The 9,102-nt window shown below is 65.0% G+C and overlaps 2 protein-coding genes across 4 annotated transcripts; both read left to right on the top strand.

The window, feature by feature from the left end:
- The first annotated feature begins 309 nt into the window (after positions 1 to 309).
- On the top strand, positions 310 to 5,975 carry SLC6A8 (solute carrier family 6 member 8). Of its 3 annotated transcripts, none has more exons than XM_085072487.1 (14): positions 311 to 614; positions 884 to 1,102; positions 1,454 to 1,585; positions 2,125 to 2,398; positions 2,475 to 2,607; positions 2,853 to 2,987; positions 3,075 to 3,178; positions 3,261 to 3,385; positions 3,471 to 3,583; positions 3,663 to 3,800; positions 4,096 to 4,198; positions 4,273 to 4,373; positions 4,587 to 4,757; positions 5,465 to 5,975. In XM_085072487.1, exons 1-14 carry the CDS (start codon positions 512 to 514, stop codon positions 5,594 to 5,596), a joined length of 1,983 nt encoding a protein of 660 aa, XP_084928613.1. In that variant the 5' UTR covers positions 311 to 511; the 3' UTR covers positions 5,597 to 5,975. The 3 variants fall into 3 exon arrangements, with proteins under 3 accessions (XP_084928615.1, XP_084928613.1, XP_084928614.1); XM_085072488.1 differs by having other exon boundaries at positions 312 to 614; positions 980 to 1,102; XM_085072489.1 differs by lacking the exon at positions 3,663 to 3,800 and having other exon boundaries at positions 310 to 614.
- Positions 5,976 to 6,124: 149 nt separating this feature from the next.
- Positions 6,125 to 8,707, top strand: LOC146431624 (epidermal differentiation-specific protein-like). The gene is made up of 2 exons (XM_085072490.1): positions 6,125 to 7,269; positions 7,438 to 8,707. The coding sequence occupies exons 1-2, from the start codon at positions 6,957 to 6,959 to the stop codon at positions 8,514 to 8,516; spliced, it is 1,392 nt and encodes a 463-aa protein (XP_084928616.1). The 5' UTR covers positions 6,125 to 6,956; the 3' UTR covers positions 8,517 to 8,707.
- Positions 8,708 to 9,102: the final 395 nt, after the last annotated feature.

Raw genomic sequence — 9,102 nt, 5'->3', positions numbered from 1 at the left:
TCGTCCCCTGCTGCTGTCTTGTTGCCTGCTGTTCCTAGCGCCCCGTTCCCCAGTGTCCCCGGGTGCGCCCTACTGCCTGGTGTCCCTCGTGCCCGGTATTCCCCGTTGCTACGCCGACCCCGCTGTCCGTCGTGCTCAGACTCCCGCCGGGTGTGCCTTGTCCCCCGTGCCCCCCGCCTCGCCCCGGGGCCCGTGCCAGTGCGTTGGGACTGCAAGTCCCGTCAAGCCGCGGGCGGGTGGCGCGGCCAATGGGGCTCGGGGGGCGGTGCGGCCGGTCGCTGCCTCCGCCGCCGCCCGGTGCCGCGGCGCAGAGAGCCCCGGAGCGGCCGCGCGGCGCCGGCCCCGCAGCCCGGCTCTGAGCCGCCCGCCCGGCCCGGCCCGCCCCGCCGCGCCCCGCCGCCCTCAATGAGGTTCTTCCGACTCACCTTCAAGTGCTTCGTGGATTGCTTCTGAGCCCCCCTCGGCCACGGAGCCGCCCCCGACCCGCCTCCGCTCCCCGGCCCCCCGCGACATGCCCCCCGTCCCCAGCGACACGGCCTCCCCGCAGCCGCCCGACGCCCCGCGACGCGACACCGCCGCCACAGCCGCGGTCGCCGCTGCCCCTGCGGGCTCCGGTAAGCGGGGAGCGCCGGGAAGGGGTGAGCTTGGGGAGGGGGAGAGGGGTGCCCACGGCCACGCGCGACCGCGGCGCGCCCCCTCCCGCCGCCGCGGGGTGAGTCACCGCTCTGCATTGTGACGTCACGCGCCGGCCTGACATCTGACGTCACGCCCCTACGCGCGAAGAGGGGCACGCGGGGGGGGAGGTGCTTCCCCCCGCCCCCCCGCGCCCCCACGGGCGCGCGTGACGGCGGCGTGGGCATTCCCCCTCCCCCCGTCTCGGCAGAGGGCCCCGGCGGGGTGGAGGGTGCAGAGCCCCCCACGGTGGGCAAGGAGCGAACAGTGACGGCACCACTGGTGCGACCCCCTGGTCCCCCCAAAGAGGCCGTCCCCGAACGGGAGACATGGACCCGGCAGATGGATTTCATCATGTCCTGCGTGGGCTTCGCCGTGGGGCTGGGCAACGTCTGGCGCTTCCCCTACCTGTGCTACAAGAACGGCGGAGGTGAGCCCCGTGCTCGCCCCATGCCGCGGGGTTGCACCCCGCGGCGCGGGGGGCACCCCCTTCCCGCCCCAGAATGTGTGCCTGGGGGTCACCCCACGCTGGGGCAGCTCGCCCTGCGCCTTCGAGAGGCTCGTGGGCCGCCCCGCGGGGGTCTGGAGTCACCCACGGGGCGGGGGTCCATGGGAGCCCCCCACCACCTGCCCGTGCTGACCTACATCGCGGCGAGGGGAGGGCGCGGAGGCGCCTTCGCCATTCGCTGCGTCCGGGCGGGCGGTGCGGGGAAGGGGGGGAGCAAAAGGGGGGGCCGGGGGGACGGCGGCGGCTGAGCCGGCCCCCTGCCCCCGGCCCCAGGCGTCTTCCTCATCCCCTACCTGCTCATCGTCTTCGTGGGTGGCATCCCCATCTTCTTCTTGGAGGTGGCTCTGGGGCAGTTCATGAAGCAGGGGGGCATCGGCGCCTGGAACATCGCCCCCCTCTTCAAGGGTAACGCCGCACCCTGCCCGCGCCCTGCCTGCACCCTTCCCGCGGCCCCTGCACCCTGCCCAGGGCCCCCGGCACCCTGCCTGCACCCTGACTGTGCCTCGGCTGCCCGCAGCCTGCTGGGGCCGGCAGCAGCCTGCCCACGCCCTGCCTGCTCCCCTGCACCTTGCCCGTGTCCCACTGCTGCCCTGTGCCCCGGCCAAGGGTGGCAGCTGCCTGCACCTGTGCCCCATGGTGCCTCATGCTGCGCTGCCTGCCTTGCCTGCCCCTGTGGCTCCCTGCCTGCATGCTGCTGGATCCCCAGTTCAGCAGTATCCTGCCGGCTCTCCCTGGTCCTGTGCCATGCTGCCAGCTGTCCCCACCCTGTCCTGTCCTGCCTGGGGCTGCCAGCTTCCCCGTCCCATTCCCACCAGCTCACCCCTGTCCTGTCCCTGTCAGTTCTCCTCTGTCCTCCCCCATCCCTACAGCACCCCACGTCCCACTCCATGCTGGGTGTGAGGTGCCCACAGGTGCCTGTGCGCTCTGATCTCCCCGTGCCACAGGTTTAGGCCTGGCCTCTATGGTGATCGTCTTCTTCTGCAACTCCTACTACATCATGATCCTGGTGTGGGGGCTCTTTTACCTGGTGCACTCACTGACCGACACCCTGCCCTGGGCCACCTGTGGCCACTCCTGGAACACGGAGCAGTGCACGGAGCTCTTCAACCCGGACCTGTGCCACAATGTCAGCACTAATGCCACTGCCAGCACTTGGACCTCCAACTTCAGCTGCGCCGACATGACCAACAAGCGCTCGCCTGTCATTGAGTTTTGGGAGTGAGTGTGGGAACCAGGAGGGTGTCGCCTGGCGCTGGGGGTGTCATGCTGGTGCTCAGCACAGCCCCCTCTGCAGGAACAAGGTGCTGCGTCTCTCTGGGGGCCTCAGCGAGCCAGGGGAGATGAACTGGCATATGATCCTCTGCTTGGTCACCACCTGGGTCGTTGTCTACTTCTGCATCTGGAAGGGTGTCAAGTCGACTGGAAAGGTAATGCTGGCAGGGGGAACATGCGTCAGGGCCACTGGCATGAGGGAATGGCACTGCAACACACAGCACTGCTGGCTTCTGCCCTCCTGTGCCACAGCCTACAGGGGTAGGAGGCCCGTGTCCCACATCAGGAGGTGCTACCAGCTGCTGGGGACATTCCCAAGCTCTGGTCCTGCTGGGACATTTGTGGCACATGACAGAGAGCCATGGCCTGGGGGGTCTCATGGCCACCCACTGCTCTTCAGATTGTCTACTTCACGGCACTCTTCCCGTATGTGGTCCTCATCCTGCTCCTGGTCCACGGGGTAACACTGCCTGGCGCACTGGGCGGCATCATCTACTACCTGAAACCTGACTGGTCCAAGCTGGTTGAAGCACAGGTGAGGGCAGTGGGGAGGGCAGCAGGGAGTTGGCTGCTGGACACTCCCCTGTCACCCTCATCAGCCCCTGACACCCTCGCACCCCAGGTCTGGATTGATGCCGGCACCCAGGTTTTCTTCTCCTATGCCATTGGGCTGGGCGCCCTGACTGCACTGGGCAGCTACAACCGCTTCCACAACAACTGCTACAGGTAGAGCTGTGCCAGCTGCAGGCAGGCACCCTGGTGTGTCCCCCAGTGCCCCCTGGCACCTCCTGACACGCTCCGCCCACAGGGATGCCTACATCCTGGCTGTGATCAACAGCTGCACCAGCTTCTTTGCCGGCTTCGTTGTCTTCTCCGTGCTTGGCTTCATGGCCTCTGAGCAAAGTGTGGACATCTCCGTGGTGGCCGAGTCTGGTGAGTGATGTGCGGTGCGTGCCAACTGGCACTCTGTCCTCTGTGTCACTCCTTGAGTGGCACCTCTCACCCCACTGTCCCACAGGTCCTGGGCTGGCTTTCATCGCCTACCCCAAAGCTGTGACGCTGATGCCCTTGTCTCCGCTGTGGGCCACGCTCTTCTTCATCATGCTCCTCGTGCTGGGGCTGGACAGCCAGGTGCTGTGACAAGCAGGGAAATGGGGAAGAGGCGGAGGATGGGTGGCACGTCCCCACTGAGCCCTGCTTTGTGCCACAGTTTGTCGGTGTGGAGGGTTTCATCACGGGCATCCTGGACCTGTTCCCCCAGCCGGGGGCTGGCTCGCTGCGCCGTGAGCTCACCGCTGCGCTCTGCTGCGTCGTCTGTTGCCTCATTGACCTCTCCATGGTCACGCAGGTGGGGGACGCAGCAGGGACACTGCCAGCCAGCCCCACACTGGGCACCTGTGCCTGTTGCTGAGGCATCACCTCCCGTGAGGTCCTGCCATGGGGTGGGAGCTCCCTGGGGCTGCTGCCCCCGTGTCAGTGGAGCTGCCCGTGGTGTAGGGGTGCTGTGGGAGGAGGGTGCCCATGGTATGCAGGGTGTCCTTGCCAGGTGGGGTACTTGGTGCTGGCAAGGCTATGACAATGCCGGTGTGGAGGTGTGCAGGGCAGCCAGCACAATGCTGGTGACACCGGCACCTTCCTGGCAGGGCGGCATGTACGTGTTCCAGCTCTTTGACAACTACTCGGCCAGTGGGATCACGCTGCTGTGGCAGGCTTTCTGGGAGTGCGTGGTCATTGCCTGGGTCTATGGTGAGGCCAGGGGGACATGATGGGGGGACACAAGGGGGACACTAGTGCCCCGGTTGACGCCCTCCTCCCTGCAGGTGCTGACCGCTTCATGGACGATGTGGCCCGTATGATCGGCTACCGGCCCCTGCCCGTCATGAAGTGGTGCTGGGCTGTGGTGACACCGCTGGTCTGCGTGGTGAGCAAGGCCATCGTGCGTGGGGACACGCGTGGGGCCACCGCCCCGAGCTGTGCCACGGGCACTGAGCGCCCCCCGGCGGCCGCTATAAGCACACGCATGTCGCGACCGTGGGGCGGTGTGCGCGTCGTGGGTTTCGGGGGTGACACGCGTCGGGGGTGGGGACCGCCAGCTCCCTGCCCCGCGGGCCCTCACCCCTCTCTCTCCACCCAGGGCATCTTTGTGTTCCACGTGGTGAACTACAAGCCGCTGACATACAATAAGACGTATGTGTATCCGTGGTGGGGGGAAGCCATCGGCTGGGTCCTGGCACTCTCCTCCATGCTCTGCATCCCCTGCACCGTTATCTACAAGCTCCTGAGCTGCAAAGGCTCCTTTCGTGAGGTGAGGGCAGTGCAGCGGGGTCACTCCTGCCTCTGTCCCCACCCCATTCTCAGCCATCCCTGTCCTCTGTCCTGTCCCCAGCCTAGTCCCATTCAAATCCCACCATCCACATTGCCATCTCAGTCCCATCCACAGCCAGATCCCATCCCTATCTTCATCACAGTCTCATTCCCATCCAAGTCCCGTCCCTGTCCCCATCACTGTCTCATTCCCAGCTTTACCTGAATCCCACTGATGCTTGCATTACTGTCTCAGTTCTATCCCTATCCCTATCGCAGCCAAATCCTATGCATGTCCCCATCATTGCAATCCCCATCCCTCTCTCAATCCCACTGAATTCCTTTGCCATCCTAGGTTCACCCCCGCCCAAGTCCCATTACTGTCCTCATTGGTCACACTCCCGTCAGATTCCCATCCCCACTGCTGTCTCACTCCCAGCCTCACCCAAACCCAATCCTTGCTGACATCACTGTCTTAATCCTGTCAGTGTCTCAGTCCCATCCCTGTCCCCATGCAATCTCTGTCCCTTTCTCAATCCCATTTCAATCCCTTCCCTGTCCCAGTCTCACCTCCACCCCCATCCAAATCCTGCCCGTTTCCCCACCTCAGTCCTATCCCTGTGCATTGGGGGGAATTCACCAAGCTGGGTCCAGGCAGTGCCAGTGCTGCTGTCCCCAGATTCTGACACCCAGATGGTGTCCCCACAGCGCTGGCAGCTCCTGACCACTCCAATCTGGGGCCAACACCACCTAGAGTACCTGACGCCCGAGGCAGAAGCCAAGCTGCTGGCCCCAGAGCCCCCCAAGGAGAAGGCGACGCTCTTCGAGACTGTGATCTGAGCGTGGGGAGGGTCGCGCTGCTCCCGCCCGCCATAGCAATAATGCCAGCACCGCCTCCCACCCATGCTGCCCCATGCCCCCCATGCCGCCCCGGCCGCCGGCCTCGCTGCAGGGGGGTGAACACAGCGAGGTGGGGGGTGCTGGGGGCCGCGGAGCCAGGGCGGCCACAGGGCGCGGGAAGGGTCCCCAGCACGGGGGAGCGTGGCGGTCCGGGGGGCTGGCAGGGAGGCCGCAGGCCGGGGGAGCGAGTGGGACAGCCCTTCCCTGGCCCCTGCCCGCGGCCCCCACAGCCCCCCACTCACTAACTGCTTCCCGTAGCGTTTGTCTGGTGTAACCCCAACCGCCCCGACATCTGGCAATAAACTGGGAGACCCTGGCAGCCCTGGCACTGCAGGCAGGGGAAGTGGGGCAGTGGCAGCAGACAACTGAGGGGCAAGGTGTGGGGTTGCGCTGGCTTTTGGGGGACAGATGTTTGAAGGGGATAGGGTTCAGGAATTCAGGTATGCCTGGGTTCCTCCCTTGGGGTGACTTGTGGGGGGATAGGCTGCTGGAGCAGTGGGGTCTCCATCTTTCACCACATGATGTCGGTGCCCGCAGGCTATACCAAATCCATGTGGGACTGTGGCACCCCATGCAGCCAAGTCTGGTCCTGCTTATCAGCCCCAAGGGGCAGATTTGAGCCCAGAGGCTTTGGGGGTCCTGACTGTCCCCAAGGGGTGGGTCAGGATCCAGCTGTACCCCACTGGGAGCTTTTCATATCAGCTTTGTGGTTCCCCGCTCCATGCACTGTGCCATGGAAAAGCCCTGGGCTGGGGAGGGCTGTGTGGACAAATGGATGAGGCAGCACCTGGGCATGTAGCCAGAAGAAGTTAAAGGCTTAACCTGCCCCAGAACCCTTGAGCTGCCTGAGCCCTGTCACAGCAGGGTGCCAGCTGGGGAGTGCACGTGCCCTGTGCCCCACACCAGTGGCTCCTGGGGAGGCTAGCTCCAGCTTGTGCCATGGGAACCTGCATGGAGCCCGGAGGAAACCACCAGCATGCTGTGCTTGGACTGGCTGCCTTCCAGTGCCTTGGCTTGATGTCAGCATCCTGCTGTGCCCAGCATCCCCCTTCCAGCAGTGCCTTGGCCACCCCAGGTGTGTGGCTGTCCTGCCCATGAAGGGTCAAGGGAAAGAACTGTCCCTGTCTGCCCCAGCCATCCTTGGGCATAGGGCTGGGGCAGTGGAACCATGCCAGATGTTCATGTCCAGTTGCTGGGATCACCAGGATTCCAGAGGCTCTTGTTTTGGGGCACCGGCTTGCCCCACCACGATACCCTCTCACCCTAGTGGGGTGAGCAAGCAGTTCCTGCCCCACCGGCAATGCACACTGTAATTAGCGCGGGCAGGGCGGAAGCATCACTGATAATTGATGGTGACTCCTTAGCGCTGGAGCCTCACATGCCTGGGGCACGGCCGGACTTTCCGGCAGGGCTGGTCTGCGGGACCAGCTGGCATCCCCGTGTGTTGACCGCCGTGCGGGGCCTGGCTGGCTCCCCGACACCAAAGCGGGGACAGGGTTGGGCACAAGGTGTGGGGGCGAGCACTGTCATCGCCTTCGCTTCATGCTGCAGCACGCCCTGGTCCCGCCATCCCTTCCTAAAAGGCACAGCTGCGGGGTGTCGCCGGCACAGACGGTGAGAGCACGGGGACCAGGCGGAGGTGGGCAACGGAGAGTCAGAGGACAAGGGTTAAAGGGGTGCCGGGGTTTCCCTTTGCTGGCTGGGCTTTCTGCACGGGTCTCCTGTAGCAGCCGCATAGAGGGAGCACAGGAGAGAGCGCGATCGGCGTTGTGCCCTCGCAGGGGCAGGCGCCCGCAGCACCATGAACCGGATCACGGTGTATGAGCGTGCCGACTTTGAGGGGCTGAGCCGGGAGTTCACCTGCGATGTGCCTGACCTGCATGAGTTGGATTTTGGGAACTGCATTGCCTCCCTGAAGGTGGAGGGGCAGCCATGGATTGCCTACACAGACCCCAAATACGAGGGGGAGCCGTATGCCTTCGAGGAGGGCGAGTACCCCTCTGTGGACCGACCCAACAGCTTCTCGGCACTGCGCCTCGTGCACCATGACCTGGGGGACCCCCAGATCACCCTCTACGAGCACCCCAATTTCCAAGGCGCCTGCAAGGTGGTGACAGAGGAGACCAACTTAGCGTATGGGTACTTCAACGACCGGGTGGCTTCCCACGTGGTGCAGCGAGGCGTCTGGCTGCTCTACCAGCACCCCGGCCGGGGTGGCTGGCACTGCCTGGCATGGCCCGGAGAGCGCCTCGCTGACTACAAACTGGAGCTGAACTTTCAGTCTCGGCTGTCGCACCTGCGCCCGCTACGTCCCGGGCGGCCCCTGGTCTCAGCACGTCTCCTTTGGGAGCAGAAGCGGGTGGAGGAGGAGCGGGAGGTGCTGGTGGATGAGATTGAGGGGGTGAACGAGACGGAGTCGGAGCAGGCACTGGCGGCCAGCAGCAGCCGGGAGTACGGCACCACGCTCTGGCAGAGCTTCCACTTCAGCAATGCCACCAGCCTCAAAGCTGGGCTCTCCTTCACGCTGACCGTGGAAGCCTCCAACATCTTCACAGTGCAGAAAGGGCATAGCGAAACCAGCACTCGCAGGCAGCGTGTGGAGGTGCAGCTGCCGGCGAAGATTCCCCCGCGCACAGCGCTCAGCATCCAAGTCCTGCGGAAGGAGGTGACTCTCTCCGTCCCGGTCCTGCTCACCATCACCCAGAACGAGAACGTTCGTACGGAGATGGGCGAGTACCGCAGCGTGTCGGGTACCAATATCAGTGCCCGCTATAGCTTGAAGCCACTGCCAGCCACGGGCAAGGAGCAGGCAGCCACCAAGGGGGCAGACGCTGTGCCTGGCACCAGCACGGAGCAATAACTCTGTGCCAGTGCCAAGCAATGGCTGTCCCCTCCGTGGTGTGGGACTCACTGGGACACCAGCATTGACTCCAGCACCCACCCATGGAGGAGCCAGGACCTGCCTTGTCTGGTTGTGTCCGGTGGCTCTGGCTGGCAGGACCTGCTGGTGCCTCCTCCCACCCGGTATTTCCAATAAACCCCCTTCCCCAACCACTCGAGTCTGCTGCTGTTCGGGCTGAGGTGCAAATAAGATGGGTGGGACACTGAGCTAGGGGGGCACTGGGCTAGCAGGAGACACCAGGCTGGGGGGGACATCGGCCTGGCGGGAGACTCCCGGGTTGAGGGAGGAAACGTGGGGTTGTGGAGGACACTGGGCTGTGGGGGGGACATCGGCCTGGGGGGGCACCGGGCCGGAAGAGCCAGAGAATACCGGGGTGGGGGAGCTGGTGGGGCACAGGCGAGAGCTGGGGACACCAGACTGGACAAGACATCGGACGAGGGGAACAGGAGGACACTGGGCTGGGGCAGCCAAGGTTCCACCGGTCTGGAGAAGCCTGTGGACACCGGGATTAGGGGGTACGGGAGGAGGGAGGCACGGGAGGAGC

This window comes from Lichenostomus cassidix, chromosome 12 (assembly GCF_008360975.1).
Source record: "Lichenostomus cassidix isolate B80296 chromosome 12, HeHo_3.0, whole genome shotgun sequence".
Classification (NCBI taxonomy): Eukaryota; Metazoa; Chordata; class Aves; order Passeriformes; family Meliphagidae; genus Lichenostomus; species Lichenostomus cassidix.
Note: the sequence above shows the minus strand (reverse complement) of the source record. Positions and strands in the feature narration are given on the sequence as shown.